The 17677-nt window shown below is 47.2% G+C and overlaps 1 protein-coding gene across 5 annotated transcripts in view; it reads left to right on the plus strand.

Moving 5' to 3' along the window:
* The window catches only part of LOC120890333 (F-box-like/WD repeat-containing protein TBL1X), a 175925-nt gene that overhangs the window by 114146 nt on the left and 44102 nt on the right, over positions 1–17677 (plus strand). For all 5 annotated transcript variants that reach the window (XM_078035378.1, XM_078035380.1, XM_078035376.1 and 2 more), the window contains 2 exons: positions 9065–9153; positions 17028–17135. In XM_078035378.1, coding sequence (XP_077891504.1) covers positions 17078–17135 — 58 coding nt within the window. In that variant the 5' untranslated portion in view covers positions 9065–9153; positions 17028–17077. The remainder of the gene's footprint in view (positions 1–9064; positions 9154–17027; positions 17136–17677) is intronic.

Raw genomic sequence — 17677 nt, forward strand, 5'->3', positions numbered from 1 at the left:
TCAGTGGTGTGAAGTACATTCTTCATCTATCTCCAGGACTCCTTCATCGCCTACATTGGAACTCTGTACCCAGCACACAGTAACCGTCTATTTCTCCCTGTGCACGGTGCCCGTCTCTGACCACCCTAAGTCCACACTTCAGTGGAATCGTGCAACATTTTCCCTTGTGCATGTTGCATATTACACTCAACATCGTCAAGGTTCACTCATGTTGTGGCACGTATCAGAATTTCATTCCTTTTAAAGGAAGAAGAGTAGGTTGCTGTGTACGACGTTGTTTATCCATGCCTCTGTCGATGAACATGGGCTTTTCCATTTCCCGACTGTGCGTAATGCTGGTGTGCACCAGGAGGTGTAGATACGTGGTGATCCTGGCTTTCGATTGTCCTTGGCATGCCCCTGCGAGGAAATTGCTAGTTCATGTGGGGATTCTGTGTGGAACTTTTGGAGGACGCATCATCCTGTGTTCCTGTGGGATTATTTTTTGAGGTCTTCATGAGGAATGGTAGCAGAGGGATCCAACGTGACATGCGTTGTCTCATGGAGTTGGCAAATTATGGCCTGCAGGTCAAATTCAGTCTGTACCTTCCTCTGTGCAGTTAATAGTATTTTTCCCCCTTTTTTAGGAGGGGGTGGTGTACCAGGTTTTGAACCCATGGTTGCTTAACCACTGAGCCACATCAGCAGCCATATTTATTTTTGGAGACACGATCTCACTAACTGGCTAAGGCTGGATTTGAACTTGTGATCCTCCCGCCTCAGCCTACTGAACCACAGGGATCACAGGTATGCACCATGCCATGGCTGTTTCTTTTACATTTTTAAATAGTTGGAAAACATACAAGGATAATGCATCCTGATTCATTAACATTTATGAAATTCGGATTCTACTGGTCATCACTGAAACCTCACTGGAGCGTAGCTGTGCCCATTGATAGGTTGTCTGTGGCGACTGTGATCCACAGCATCACGACCGAGTGGTAGCAGGACCCAGGGTGCATCTGTGATGGCCCTCGAAGAATTGGCCAACTTCTTCATCTGCCAAATGACCTACCCATCTGCTTTGGCTTTTCCAAGACTCGGCCACAGCCGACTGTCCACCCAATTCACCACACAGGTGCAAACCCCAGTTCTGTCCCTTTCTTCACAGGTGACCATCAATCCTATGTGTGTAAGGTCGCGGCCCCCCTGTGGGGGCAGGGGTTCCCTCCGTCACAGTGTAAGACCCCACCCAAGTCTGAGGGCTTGCTCATTTCTGCTACGTTGCATTTTCTGTTCATAACTTCAAAACTTGGCGTCCTATCATGACTTTGAAGGAACTGATTATTCTCAGTGATCAGGAGCTTCATCTTTTATCCAAGAACCAAAGGGAGGCATACGTCTCAAAATTCAGTTATTTTATTCCTGTACTTTCCCCCGCCCCCACCAGCTCTGGAAATGGAACCCAGGGCTGCTCTGTCACTGAGCTATGTCCCCAACCTTTTTTTTTTTTTGAGACGGGGTCTAAGTTACTCAGGCTGCCCTTAAACTTGGGATCCTCCTGCTTTGGTCTTGGAGTCATCATACCCTGCTGTTCGTACACTTTGGGGGACAAGGTTTATAGCTAACTGAAAGGCATGTACCTCCATATTTAATCTGAGATATATATATCCCTGCCAATTCCACATTTGGGACTGTAGGATGACTTGTTTTACAAAGAGACGTTCTTGACGCTCAAGTGTGACTTGTAGAAAGTTAACATAAAATAGCATGTGTCCCTCTGTGAACTGATTTCATTTAAATGACACCTTACTTTGTTGGAGTGTTTCATTGCATAGGAAGTGGGCATGTGTGTGTGCTCTTTTTGCAAAGTTCAGTTGAGAACCAGTGAACATCTTTCCACCTAAGAAAGCCACAGATCAATGTGATCGAGCGCCATTTGCAAGGATCGCTTCATTCACTTCCGTTTTGCTTGTGTGGCTAAGTTGTTACCCCCAACACACACACACACACACACACACACACACACACACACACACACACACACACACACACACACACACACACACCCCTTTCTTCTTGGCAGTGTTTCCCAGGCAGGGCTCAGACTTCTGGCTCATGTGATCCTCCCATCTCGGCCTCCCCAGTAGCTGAGACCACAGCTGCAGCCTGTCTCCTGAGTCGCAGTAATCCTGTGACATACACGCCCCCCATCCATAAAAATTCACTGTATTTGGTTTGACTTTAGCATCTGGTCCCTAACTATTCGGTCAAAGGAGACCATTGTAACCCCTGAGAATTGTGGAAATGGATTCCCGTTGGCGAAGATATTTGATTCACAGAATACTTTTTTTAAACATGTTTTCTCCTGTTTCAAGATTCACTAGCACTTTCAGTGGGAAACCCGAATCTCTCTGACAGATGTAATGCTCAACCCTGTGCTAACTGTTGTTTTTATTATGAGACATTTTCTTGATGTGACCCATGTGGATAATTGATAGAGCTCTTAAATACTCCTCGTCTCATGTGGTCTGTCGGTGCTTCTCCGTGATAAAAGTAGTTTCAAATTAAATGACGGACTCACTGTTCCCAGCAAAATATTTGGTTATTTCTTTTCCCAATGATGTTGAGGCTGAGGGAGGAGGATCACAAGTTTGAGGCCAGGCTCAGCAATTTAGTGAGACCCTGTTTCAAAAGAAACAATAAAGGGCTGGAGATGTGGCTCAGTGGTACAGTGCCCCTGGGTTCAATTCCCAGTACCTCTGCCCCCACACACACAAATCCCAGTGATCTTACACTACAGACTGCCTTTTTGTACCAGGGTCATGTGAGAACAAGCCAGTGTCCTTGCTTTTCACACACAGGAAAGGATGACAGGAGAAAACTGACCCGCACAGCCCTCGGGTGCAGGGGAGATGACCTCTGTGTCCCTTGGCCCTGGAAAGGAGCAGGGTGGGGCTGAGCCTCCGCCTCTTTCTGTAGACATGGGACAGCAATTTTTATCACTTACCCACGCAGACTTTGGAGAGTGAACCACCGAGCCACATCCCCAGCACTTTTTTTTTATATTTTACTTCCAGATGGGGCCTCGCTAAGTTGTGAGGCTCTGAACTCTCATCCTCCTGCCTCAGCCTCCTGAGCGCCAGGGATTATAGGCGTGGTCCTGCCAGGCCACACAGATTTTTTTTAAAGGAAAATCTTTTCAGAAGTGTCTTGAGTTTAGTTGATGGTTTCCTAGACTTATTTTTAAAGAACACTAACCTATTGTGTGCCTTTGTCCCAAATATAGGACACCCCTCTTGGGGGGGGGGACCTAAAAACGTACAAAGAACACACCACTTGGGGTCACTCCAAGATAAATGTTTCTAGTATTCTGATCTTTTGAGAAAAGTAACAGGTGAATGATTTTAGCATTTCGAAATAAATGTTTTTCACGTGTGTATATAAAGACTATGTAAACTACATATGTAAGTGTGGGAAGAATATGTAAACTTTATCCAAATGGATTATTATAAACTCTAGTGTCACTAAGTGAAGAACACATAACCCTTTTTGTATGCCATACTTGTGACTTCCAAGAAGGTGTGTTGTCCCCCTTTCTGGATAGAGATGGGCATACATGGACCACAGGGGCAGAAAATGGTCCATCTGCACAAAGGGTTTTCTAAATGTGACTCAGAAACGATGTGAGAAAATGATTGATGGGTTGTGACTGAAAAGAGGCAGGGATGGTGTCCTGGTTTTAATTCCCAGTGGGCGGAGGCTGGTGTGCTGGAACTGGCCCACTTCTTGACACTATTATTATGTTAAAAGTACCATTTGCTTTTCTAAGTCCTTATCCCCTGGCACACTGATCCATTGTGGCCGACCACTGTCATTCTGCATCTTCCAGAGTCTGTTTCCTAAGTCGCCTTGCTTTGTGTATTTCCCTTGGAAAACTCGTGAGCCTCTAGCAGTGGGAGCCCCGTTGATCTTGGTGTTTAGTGGCAGGGTCTATTCATCGTGCATCAGAAAACCGCCTTGAACGTTTCAACACGTGCAGAGTGTTCTGTGGAGGCACTGGACGTAGACCGAGTGGACCTTGGAGAATGGTCTGGGCGGTTGCTCAGGTGGAGCATGGTCTGGGCGGTGCTTAGGTGCACAGGGAGCCCAGGAGAGGCATTGCTAGGGGAAGAAGGCACGTCACAGTATGTGCTGCCTGCGGCTCCGAGCTGTGAGCACATCAAGGCACAGGGACAAGGTGTTGTCAGGTGCCCGAGCAGCTCCTGGGCACTGTGGAAGTCCCTGAGCTGACCATAGCCCCGTGAGGATGGGAACCGTTGCTTCTGCAAGACAGAATACAGGTCATCTGAGCAGATAGCATTCTAAGCACTTTATGCATTTTAAATTATCAGGATTAAGTGAGTTCAAAGCACTTCAGAGCAAGCCAGGCAAACACGTGCAACATGTGCGGCTGTTTCTCTTTCCACCTCCGTTTAACCCCTCGATGCCGGCCCTTTTGGATTGGAGGACTGTTTTTCATAACAAACGCCTACTAAGTAACCTGGAAAACCTCATTCTATGTGCAACTCATTGACGCAGGCCTGTAATCCCAGCTACTTGGGAGGCTGAGGCAGGCGGGTCACAAGTTTGAGGTCATCGAGACAACATTGCAAGACCCTGTCTCAAAATTTAAAAAATGAAAAGTGGGGGATGTACGGTGCTTGCTAACATGTACAAGGCCCTGGGTTCAATCCCCAGTACTGGCCCCATCCCAAAAAAAAAAAAAATCATTCCGAAGAACATACTTTGGCATACACTCTCTACTTATTTAAAATCTCCAGTTGATGGGCTTCCGAGTTCACTGGTTGTTGCATTTTCCAGGCAACAGCCTTGCAAACATTATCCCCGATTTATGAGGCACTTGCTGAGAAGACCCCCTGCCCCAGGCATATTCCCCACCTGGTTTGACCGTGGGTTAGACTCTGAAGGTGAGCAGAGTCGGTGTGACCAGGCTGGGTGAATGCTGTGCTTGGGTCCTCTCCTGAGGTTGCAGGCAAGATGTCACCTGGAGTCCCCATAGGGCCCTTGAGGATCCACATCCCTGGTGGCTCTGTTCCATGGCTGGCAAGGGGCCCCGGGCTGTTGGCAGGAGGCCCCAGACCTGTTCCTTACTGGCCTCTCCATGGCCAACTAAAGGAATTTTCTTGCACAGACTTGATTATATTTTATCTGGAAAGAGAATCGGTAATCACATTGTTAAACATTTTGATTTACAATCGATCAGAACACACCCTGTCGCGATCCATCAGCTGTTTATTTTATAAATTTGGACCACACAGAAAGAAGCATTCTGACAACCCATGGAAATAACCCTTAGGCAATCCTTTCTGAATCTTCAGACCTGTATTATATTTATCTTCTACTTTTTTTGGGGGGGGGACCATGGATTGAACCCCCAAGGGTGCTTAACCACTGAACCACATTCCCAGCCCTTTGTATTTTGAGACAGGGTCTCGCTAACTTGCTTAGGGCCTCACTAAGTTGCTGAGGCTGACTTCCAACTTGGGATCCTCCTGCCTCAGTTTCCTGAACTGTTGGGATTACAGGCACGCTCCACTGCGCCTGGCTACCTTCTAGTATTTTTTTAAACCCCCTGCAAAATAAAATTATCCAGGCAGCAGCCACAAAGAGATGAACTCGGTGCTTCTGTGATTTATTTTCTTGTAAGAGAGCTCCTTGGCCTCGGTACTTGACTTTTTGGCCTGGATTAATCTTGGTTGGGGGTGGGTGCTGTGTATCCCCCGTAGGAGAGCTCCACCTGTAGTCATGGTATGGAGGAGTGTCTCCCGATGCCTGCTGTCCTGGGGCAGGGGTGGGAGGGAGGCAGAGTCCTGATGATCTGGTGCTTTTATTTGGAAGTGCTTATGCACCCAGTAGCACATGCGTCTGAATGGGAAAGTCGTCTTGTTTGCCCCAAACAGAAAAATAGCCCGGTATTCATGGCCACAGGGCAAGTGGCTCTTAGGCTGGCAGGTCCCCAGCTCCTCCTTATGGGGTTGCTGCCGTTGTTGGCTGCTTGGCTTCTGTAGCCACGTCCTCTTCCCTCCCCCAGGTCAGGACAGCTCAGCTTCTGTCCACCTCTCCTGCTTTCCCCTTGGGTTCTTAGGAAGGAGTAAACTGATCTCCAGAGAGCAGAGTAGGACAGTGGCACTGTTCGGTAGGTACTCCCGGGGAATGCAAAGTAAATGCCCAAACATACACTCATGCATGCACATTCATAGCAGCACCGTTCCTAGGAGCCAGGTGCTCATCACCTGCTGGACCAAATGCAATCCATTGACGTAGCGGAATAGTATTCAGCCATTAAAAGGAATGATGTGTGCTGCACCTGATGGAAGTGAACATGCTCCGTGAATGAAGGCAGACACAGAAGGTCTCAGACCATGCGATGTGGTTTATACTGACAGGACGCATCCTGCATGGGCAAGTCTGGGCAGTCCATCTGCTCATTGCTATAACTCCGAGAAGGGAGTGGGAACAGCCTCCCAGGTAGAGGATTACCTTCTGGAGTGGTGACAATGTTTTGGAAATGGCTATAGGTTCTAGTCTCATAACACATATAAATGCCACTGAACTGTGCACTTTGAAATGGCTAGTTTTAGCTGGGCATGGTGGTGCATGCCTGTGACCTCAGTGGCTCGGGAGGCTGAGATAGGAGGACTGCAAGTTCAAAGCCAGCCTCAGCTACAGACAGCATGGTGCTAAGCAACTCAGTGAGACCCTGTCTCTAAATAAAATACAAAATAGGGCTGGGGATGGGCTTTCTGAGGTGGCTCGAGTACCCCCCTGCGTTCAATCCCTGATGTGGTACATCATTCATTCATTCGCCTAGCATTCCTTGTGTATGCACCCCATGACCAGCCTATGCTGAAGAAATCTCACGGCCAGTGGTATATTTTTTTCTTTACACATTCTGTTATTGGTGCATTACACTCACATGTAATGGTGGGATTTGTGGTTACACACTCTCATATGCAAACAATAGAACAATTCTTGGGGCCAATACCTCTCCCGAGCAATGAATAGCGTTGCAAAGGCACAACCCATGGTGTACATGTCGCTCCTCAAATCTGCTGGTCCACTGTCTGCAGAAGCTGGTCTTAGAGCTGCACACCGGCCTCACAGCAAGCTGTAAGACGTGCGTGCGTGACTTAAAGGTCAAGGTGAATGCACCAGGGAAGGAGGGCTGGTGGATCAGGAGTCCGTCAATTATTTTGTCATATTTGATTACAGCCTTAATTGTTTCCAGAACTGTATCAGCCCAAGCTCTGTTCTGACCTACTTTTCGTGGGAAGGCAGGTGCTTTCTGAGTTGCTTGCCCAGAGAGCCCAGGGTGTATGTCGGCCACACCAGGAGCCCAGGGCAACAGGACACACAGACTTCTTTTTGTATCTGTCAGGTCTTGCCGTTTGGGAAAAGGAACATGTTGCAGTTATTAACATCATTTGTGTTTTACACACATTCTTCACTTACATTAACATCTCTTGCTGGTACAGTTTACTAATAATGATTGTACTGAAAATGGAAGTCGGTCGGGACCAGATATCCGGGGGTTGGATTTCTCGTTTTCCTGTATTGTTTCTGTCAGTGAGCTAATTAGTTCTGATGTGTTGCGTAACCACAGAACGTTATGAACCAGAGTCACCATGCCCAGTTTTTTTCTGTGTTGATCACACGTAGGAGATAAGCTAATTACACTTAGAGAGTTTTGCAACATATATAAAAGATGATCTTCAACTTCAAGACTCTAATTTGTGAGTTACCATCTGTTGTGGACCAAAGAAAATAGGAATTTGATTTCTAAAGCTTTTTTTTTCTCCCTGAACAGCTTGTAATAAGAGCTGTCTGTATATTAATGACTTATTGAATTATTATGGATTGTAATGTTTTAATTTACAGGCAATTTGGAGCTTATTGTGGTGAAATCGGCTCGTATTTTGATACTTGATGACATTTAGTAATTTCATCATAAGCCTTACTCCCTGCCCACTCCCCACCCCTCATAATTTACAGCCCAATCCTGCAAACAGTAATTTGCTTTCTGTTTCCGCTTACTCTAACAAGTATTTCAGTGTTTATCTCCACTAAGGATTTTTCTTTCCATAAATCAGTGGGTTTTTAAAAAAACTTTATAGGCAAAATCAATATTCCTTTGTTGCTGCTTCATTCCTAAGCCCTTTAATTTCTAGAGCTGTGGATGTATTCTGTATAAATCTCATTACTCTTCTTGCCTGGTATTACTTTCATCTTGTATATCCTTAGGATTTCTTTTCTTTTTCTTTTTTTTAACGCATTGTAATGAAACCTGGAGGCTCATGAACCTGCCTGTAGAATCTCTTTAATTTCCTTCCTTTAAACAGTATTACTATAAACACAACTCAGTGGGAATAATTTGCTTGAACTTCCTGAAAACAATTTACGGGGTTCCTTATAAATTCACTAATAAGAAACAGCTTGAGCGTGCAGCCTTGTGTGGATCTGAATCCTGTTAAACCTGGTACCTTTTGATTCTGACTGAAAACTGTTGAGTAAGAGTTTAAAGAAAATGACGGTCATTTAATTGTCTTGGTTACTTGGTTTTTAGATGATTCTGGATGATTTCAAGTCTCTAAGAAACGAGGTTCATTCACAACCCAGGACAAGAAATTTCTTACGGACAAAGGGGAAATGGCCCATTTGTTTGTAGCAACTGAAAAATGAGAGTTGTGCGTAGTTTATTGTTTGCACTAAGGTATTGTCCGAAAACGAAGACGTTTTGATGGACGGTCATTTGCCAAAAAATAACCAGCAGTAGCAATATCTGAGCTAAAAGTGGTTTTATCTAATTTGAGGCCCTTTTCTGCCATCATGTTTACATGCCTCACTGGCTATTGTAATTTCTCTTTTGGATTGTTTTGCTTTTTGCTTTGCATCCAGCACCCTGTCATCTGAGCTCGGGATTAAGACACCTTTGGACTCCATGAAGGACAAACCTGAAGGCCTGGGGGTGGGGTGAGAAGCCAGCACACTTTAAGTCCGCTTCTCCAATCTTGTTTCTCCCCAGACTCGTGCCTGCAGACGGTCTGCGGAGTCTACTATCGGATGCCAGGCAGCCCACTGGTCCAAAGGCCTCCACATGACGTCACCGTAACGGTAAGCATGTGCCCTGGGTGCTAGTCCTGCCTGAGATCTGTTTGAGAAGCATTTCACCAAAGCCGAACCCCTGTTTTAAAGTAATCTTCCCCTCCCCAAAAAAGAGAACTTGCAGATATTCCTCTTTGCAGAAATTGAAGGTAGTAAGAACATCATCAAAGGCTTATAACTATGTGGTCAATTCTGCATGAGGAATTAGCCTTGTGCTGCCTTCCAAGAATTTTGGATCCTGGACTGGCTATATCATAAACTTTCCCGAGTCTTGCCATGAGAGGGAGACACCATCAAAAATCAATCTCTCTTGTCAACATTATGAATTATAATTAAGCTGAAGCATTAATTATAATTGGGCACTTGAGTATAGATTTTACTTGGCTCCTGTACCTTGATTCTATGCTTTATTAGTTTCTTAATATGATTTGTGTCTATCTGCAAATTGACTTGCTGGTTAACCTTGAAACTTATTAGAAAATCATGTCGGTCGCTATGTATAAATCTGCTGACATGCCAAGCTTTCCAAGGTAGCAGAGAAAACAGTTACATGTGTACAGGTGTCGAGTTGAAGGCCACACACACAATCAAAATTGACACCCAGAGAAGTTCTGTGAAGTTGTTATGTTGACACCTGTGGGTACCAGGGAGAGGTGCTGTTTTGATTGGGTATTAATGTGGTGCTTAGGAAACATAAGTGTCAATTCAATAAATTAAATAGGCGTTGATCAGATTCCTACTGTAAGACATTTGTAAGTGACTTGGAATTTCTTCTACTCTCCCATAGTGGGCAACTTGTAGATGGCCCTCTGTGATCATCCTCAGAAATGGGACTGTGTTGTTCCATTTAGTGGGAACTATAGTAGCTGTAGGTCTTCCATAAGGCTGGGAATAATCTGCAAATAACACATCAGAAAGTGAGGGCTTCTGACGGCACTGTTCCCACGCGCGCCCGCCTGTCAGTCATCTGTAGCGTGCTTTGGTGATAGTGGCTTCTTGGATGTCAGTTTTAAAGTGCGGGGTATGCTCATGAGGAAGGTCCACATTTCGGAGTGTCACTGTTTACGTTATCAGTCAAGATGGATTTCAAACCAGGAAAAGACAAGATAATTGCTCTCTGATGTAGATGTGGGAAAATGCAGGAAAGACGAAGAGCAGGTATCAGTTTTATTAGTTCTTAGGGTGGTGGTTGGTGTTACTGTAAGGAAATATGAGACGGGTTGCTTAGGGGGAAACGGGGTTTATATGGCTCACAGTTTGAGAGGGAATGTCTAGGCAGTGCCGGGCCAACCCTAGCAAGGGCTCCCTTAGCTCTGCGACCTCATGACATCACTCTGGTGGAAGTTCACGTAGGAGGGATCGTATGGCAAGACAGGAAACCGAAGGGGCTGATCTTGTCACCTTCCACTACGCCTCTGCAGGCCAGATGTCATGGGTAGATGACCCCACTTACGATGCTAACACTGGAAAGACTTTCCGTGGCCCAGATGGATCCTATATATTTAGGTGGAAAATCGGTGTTTGTAGAGGCTTCATAACCAGCCCATGTGTGTGCCTGAAATCCGAGGGTCTGGTGCACATCATGTGGACTCTCTGTTCATCTCTCTCCTCTGTCTCTGCGAACTGATTTCTGGCTAGAAAATCATTGTGATGATCTGGACATTGGAAATATTACCACAAATACCCAAGTCATTAGAAAAACAGGACAAAGTACTCGTGTGTGGTAGCAGTAGCTCTCCGTGTTTCCTGAGCAGACCTGCTTGAGAGGCATTCACTTGGAATCCTGAATACGAGAACTTGCATCCCACTGTAGAGAGGTGAGTGCTAGAGGGAACATACACTGTTGGCCATGTCCATCACCTGGCCCCAGAAACGAGCTAATAGGTTTGCCTTTACTAGATGGAGCACTTTGAAGAAGGTGTGCCTCTGGGCTGGCCTCCAAGTTCTTTTCCATCACTGAAACATCTGCGAATTGCACAGGGGTTTGCATGAAGTCTCAGCCCGCCATTCATCAACCCACAAGGGCAGTCGGGCCTAGAGAAGACTGTTTCCGAATGCCTCTTTGGGAGGTGGTGTTATCCACCAAAGAGCAGAGTTCTTCCCAGCAGGAGACTTGTTGGGCTTTCCAAACCCTGTAGTTTCATGTTGCACCGAGTCTCACGCAAAGATATCGACAGGTTTCAATTATTTATTTACTACAAATGAAAACAATTTAGGTTCATAGTAGAAAATACAGACAGTGCGAGTGCACACACACAGATTAAGTCCAACACAGTTCCACCCCTAGAGATAACTGTCAGCACATTTTGAAGTGTGTCTGTGTGTGCAAAATTTAGCCCTGTGCATGGTCCACTCAAAGCCGTTATTTTGCTAACTTGTAAAATGGCAATAATGGGAGTAACAGCCATATTTATGTCAGAATTGTGACAGGTCCTAGAAAGCATTTAGCACTTAACGCTTCATAATTAGCAAGCATAGAGTACATGTGTCCTGTTGCTTTTTAAAATCATTTTAATGGCTACGTGGTATTTCCCATGTTTTTACCAGTTTTTTAACCACGTCGTCTTCGGGTAAAGAGCTTCATCACATAGGAGGAAAAGATGTGCAGGGTCATAGAAGAGAGCTGGTCCCTATGCAAGATTTGAGAGTAAGCGGTACATCTGGATTCACACGAATATGAAAAGTCGGATCTTAGACCAGCTCCTATTGGCAAAATGAAAAGGAATTCGAGGCGGACATTATAGAGGAAGCATCCAGGGGGTCTGTGACCGAGGCAGCAGAGAACCCGATCATTTCCACAAAGAAGCTCAGAAGGGCCCCTGGATTGGGGGGTCACGTGGAGCCCATATTCCAGCTGCCTGGCTCTGGGTGCAGACCTGAACCCTCGTCCAGACAATTACCCCCGCTAATGGAGGCTTCCAGACTGAAGGCCAGCAGGCTGCCCACGGGAAGGAGATGCGTATGACTTGAGGCATCTCCAAAAATGCCATTGGCCTGTGCTAGTTTTTTTTTCTTTTTGCTGTGGCAGCAGCACAGAGAGAGTGTTGTGGCTTCAACTGCAAGAAGAAGGGGTTCTTCCCCCCCCCCTTTTTGCGTAATCACAGTTCCAAAGCCCTCAAATCAACATAATTGAAGGTGTCTCTCATCCAAAACTGGGTCAGGCAGGAAAATAAACACGGGGGCTCTCATGAAGCGCTCCTGGCCTTCGCCCTGCTCTGGGCGAGGCGGATCTGTGACCGGTGCTGAAGCTCCCTTTCAGTTTGGACGCCGGGAGGGGTTGGGAAAGATCCACCCGAGTTCTCAGAAGGGCAGGGCTGGAAGCCTTTCCGGAAGCTGCTTCAGAGTTAGAGAGGCTTGGGTTTCCGGCTGCACATTCTAGAAGGATGCCCGGGCGCAGGCCTCTTTGACAGAATGTGTAGGCGCGGCCTTGCCTGCTGACTGTCCTTGGTTAACTGCTAGGGCTGAGGGGACCTGTGGGGACATGTTCTGCCCTGGTCCAATGCAAAGGCCCCTTCAGGTGGCTCTGGGACAGTTTTCAGAGGTGGCTAAATAAGCCTACTAGCTGACCTGGGCTGGGCATTTACCATGCGGTGGGCCCTGCTCTGGGTGTTCACATAAAGGCCTGCATCCTCGTGCCCTCCTACCAGGGAGGAAACTGGCCGCCTCACAGCCTGCAATCCCAGGCTGAAGGTGCAGGGGCTGCAGTTAGGAATCAGGCTGTCTGCTCCTGGTCACAGGCCCCCAAGTCAAGTCCCACATCCCTGGCTCTTCTGTGGCTACCAGGACATTGTCTGCCTGCTCTCTAGCCAATACCCTGACGGAGCCAGTGAGTTCAGAACAGGTAGGAGCCCGCGGCCTGATGAACCTCTAATTCATCCATACTGCAATGGCACGGGCATCTCTAGCCTCATGCCACTTGTGCACAGAGAATCATCTTTGACGGAGAAGACGGAGGTGGCCTCCTCTCTGCAAACACGCTTGATCCTTCACCGTGAATGCCATCACAGAGGCCGGTCCTCTTGCCCCGAGACAAGGGGACATAAGGCGTGTCATTAAAGGTGAGATCAGCCAGGTGTGGTGGCATACACCTGTAATCTCAGCAACTGAGGAGGTTGAGGCAGGACGATCTCAAGTTTGAGGTCAGCCTGGGCAACTTAGTGAGACTCTGTCTTGAAATTTTAAAAAGGACTGGCTGTGCAGCTCAGTGATAAAACGCCTGCCTCGCATGTGTGACGCTCCAGGTTCAATGCTTGGGACCACTACCACCACCAAAAAAAAGAGGCTATTTTCATAAAACACCCTTCCTTGTATGCGGGCGTGCGCGCGTGCGCACACACACACACACACACACAAAAAAAAAAAAAAAAACTCCTGAACTTTTTCTGTCTAACCTTGCTTCTTACAAATTCAGAGGTCTTGTCCCCATCAGTCAAGAATTTAGCTCTTCTATGAACTTTGCTTTCTTGGAAGACTGCCACTTAACTTCTTCGGGATACCTTTGGGGACACGTGGGGAACTTTACATGACTTGTACAGGCACCTTGTTAAGCTTAATGAGCTGTATGTCACAGACAAAATCTTTTTTTTTTTTTTTTTTATACTGGGAATTGAATGCAGGGACACTCCACCACTGAGCCACATCCCCAGCCCTATTTTGTATTAGAGACAGGGTCTCACTGAGTTGCTTAGCGCCTCACTGTTGCTGAGGCTGGCTTTGAACTTGCAATCCTCCTGCCTCAGCCTCCCGAGCCTCTGGGATTAGAGGCGTGTGACACTGAGCCTGGCCAAAGACAGAATCTTGGAATTTGTAGTGTTTTCGTTTAGTGTTGCCCATTACCATGGCTTCACTATAGTAGGTGCCCAGTAATTTTTCTATCTCCTTGGATCTCATTTTTTTTAGTCACAGAAAAAGTGGGGCAGAATTTTTTTTTCTCGTTCATCCAGCGTGAGTAAGTAGGAAACTCCCCAGGTGCTCATGTGATGGGAAGAGCTGGTTCCCAAAGTCGTCTCGTTCTCTGCGTAGAAATTATATGTTTAAGGGAGTTGGTTTGAAACGACATGCAGTATTGGTGATACTTAAATAAGGCTCACAGGAGGGCTTAGAGTCGTTATAATACTTGCCATCTCTGACACCTCAAACCAAAGCCAACCACTGTCCCATTGACCCTCACTTGAATATCTGGATCTTTGATGGAGAAAAATCAAAAGTGGGGAGGGGGCTGGGGGTTCACTTCCTGGTTGACTGCGGGTTGGCCTTTGGCCCAGGCAGTATGGTAGCAACAGCCCCCCTTAAAATAGGGGGTGGAAACATGACGGAGCCGTGTCGGGAATGCCAGCCCTGGGACCTCATCTCCAGGCCCCTTGCCAGGGGGGTTTAGAAAGTGCTGACCGGCAAAAGTGTCCCCTCAGTCAGGGGACACGAGGCAGGCCCAGGAGCATGTCCTGTGGCCTCGGCCTGCGGTCTCCTCCTTCAGGTTAAACCATTGGCTGCTCAGGGCTGTTCTGTGTTCCTGGCCCTAAGGGTAGAAATTAAAAGGCAGACTTAGGGGAGGTAGAACAGTCGTCCCCAGAGACCAGTGGGTCGCTGGCACCTGGGAATACAGGGAGGCATGCGGAGTTGGTCCCCGGATGCAGTCTCTCTCTGCTGTGAGATCCTGACTGTGCCTCGGTCTCCCCCTCGCTTGTAGCTTGCAGAAAAGTGAGACCAGATGCTCTCCAAGGCTGTTCCTCCCAACGGCTCTGACCCTTGCAGGCAGGTGACATCTGCCCTCTCCTGCATGGTGCCGGTTTCTCTTTCCCGACTCGGTCACCTTCCGGGGACTCTGGGTTGCCTGCAGTCTGACTGGTAGGCCCGCTGACCTGGCTCTGCCCTGTCCAGAAGTTCTCGGGGCAGGGAGAGGCCGAAAGCACAGAATCCGACTCCTGTCTCCATCGCTGCCTGGTAAGGCTCTGACACCACAGAAGCTCCAGTTGTGGAACAAGGAATGGCCAAACTTCAGTTCATGCTGGGAATCAGTAATTTCTGTTTCTCTTATTGTTTATTTGGGGGGAAGGGTCAGAAATTCTGTAGAGGTTCGACTTATAAAAAAAATTTTACTTTTGTCTGCATGATGACTCACGTGATGTTGCAGAGGGGGTGCAGAGATCAGCTGACAGTCGCACACGATTACTTTCTATATTCGAATAATAGTCTTCAAATGAAACTTGAAAAATTCCTCGTTCACTATCTCTGAATGCGTGGCACCCCAGAGGCGGATGGAGATGTCTGTGACACATTTGCGTCAGGATGTGTAGTGGCAAGCTGTTTCTCGCGTTCATCCTTGAGGCCCTTCTAAGCCTGAGAGACGCCTGCCTGTCTGTTGTCTCCTCGTTAGGAGTTGATGATACGCCAACCAGAGGGCTGCACCCGGGCAGGATATAAAAATCCTGAAGGATCAGGTTTGCCTCTGCACCAATTCCTCCTCAGCAGTGTGACGCTCTTGCCAAAGTCTGTACGGAGCTCCCATGTTCTGTTTTTGATCTTTAATTTCTTCCCCTGAAATAATATTTCACTTCTTCATCGGGGTGTATACTCTGATTTCACAGCTTCTCTTTGAGTGTCTTTACTTGGCTTCCTAAGGCGATGTCTTCGGAGTAAACTCCGCAGACATCAAGCAGAGATTGGGACACATTTGTGTTTTGACTGACAGTTTTCTTTACACCCTGTATACAAGTACAGAAATGTCACCAAATGAAATCAAAGGCAATAAGCACTTTTTTATCTATTTTGCAACTGATACATAAAAACAAACCATATTAATGAGGTACCATGAATTTTGGAGGGGGGGGGTGGAGTACCAAGGATTGAACTAAGGGGCACTCGACCACTGAGCCACATCCCCAACCCTATTTTGTATTTTGAGACAGGGTTTCACTGGGTTGCTTTAGAGTCTCGCTTTGCTGAGGCTAGCTTTGAACTCGGGGTCCTCCTGCCTCAGCCTCCTGAGTCACTGGGAGTACAGGCGTGCACCACCATGCCTAGCCCATGGAATGTTTTGATATGTGTTTATTGCATAATGTTTAAAGCAGGTTAAACCTTTCAACAGGCTTTCTTGTAGCTTTTTGAAACACACACTGCATTATTATCTGCAGTCACGCTGCTGTGCGTGAGCACCTCAGAACTTGTCAGTGTAAATTACACCCGTTAATCAGCCCTTCCCACCCTGCTGTCCTGGCCTCTGGTCATCACGGCTGTACTCTCGAGTCCCAAGCAGTCGACTTTTAGATGCGCCTATCGGTGAGACCTGTTGGTCTCACCTGACTCCCTGTGCCTGGGTTATTTTCATTCAATCTGATGGTCTTCAGTTCAATCCATGTTGAAGCAAATGGCAGGGTTCCATTGTTAATGGCTGAATAGTATTTTATTTTCTCTTTCCATTCACCAGTGGAAGGACATTTGGGTCGTTGGACTTTTGGCTATTGGAAGTAGTGCTTCACTAAACAGGGGTGTGGGTGTCCCGTTCACATACTGGTTTCATTCCTGGTGGTGGTACATGTCCAATGCTGCTGATATCTTTCAGTTTTTGAGGAGCTTCCATGCTGGTTTCCGCAATGGCTGTACCAGTTTACGCCTTCCCCCAGCCAGTGTGCAAGGGTTCCCTTTTCTCCGCATTCTCGCCAGCACTTGTTGGAATATAAGCATTGGGGGTTAGTCTGGGTTGGTTTGCCTGCTGGGTTTTTATATAATCACGTAATCATAAAACCTGACACCAGACGTTAACTGCCGTCGTGTTTGAGAGCGTGGATGGGTTTTCTTCGGTCCTCTCCAAAAGAATGCAGACGTGAAACACGGGCAGCGTCCCGAGAGTGTTGACTGATGGCTTATCGCTTCATTTCTCCCCGCAGAGGGTGGCTCCCGCTTTGTAAAGACCTCATCGCCGCGAGGTGAGGCTAAGATGAGCATTACCAGTGACGAGGTGAACTTTCTGGTGTATCGGTACCTCCAGGAATCAGGTAAGGGGTTTGGTTCTCTGTCGGGAGGAAATTCGCCTTCAATGTGCTGCGGGTGGAACGCTGGCCATGGGTGGAAGGGTAACAAGGAGAGCGAACGGTGCTCTTTGTGAGAGTTAATGGGGAGGAGAGAAGGTCCTGGGGCTATCTCATTTCTTCAACACCCCACCACCTTACCTAGTATGGGGCCTTTGGAGACATCTTAGATCTAAACGATAGCATGATCCTCTGCTTGACAATGTGGTCCCCTCCTCTCCAATGCACCCTTAGTTGGAAATGCACTTCATACCTGTAGCCTAGGTTACGGAACATCATAGCCTAGCCAATCTGAACGCTATAACCTGTTTGCTTACATTATATGGTGGTCGCATCCACTCATCAAAAGTAGAAAACATCCTGACCTGAAACCGCATGGACTGTACGTGGCCTGCAAGCCCCCAGCTCAGAGCGCTGCATGCTGCAGACCTTGCATGTTTACCTACCGATCCTGGGGCCGCCCGGAGGTGCCGCATCTGAGAATCACAAGTGCAGCGAGAACTCGAGAT

The sequence above is a fragment of the Ictidomys tridecemlineatus genome, chromosome Y (assembly GCF_052094955.1).
Source record: "Ictidomys tridecemlineatus isolate mIctTri1 chromosome Y, mIctTri1.hap1, whole genome shotgun sequence".
Lineage (NCBI taxonomy): Eukaryota > Metazoa > Chordata > Mammalia > Rodentia > Sciuridae > Ictidomys > Ictidomys tridecemlineatus.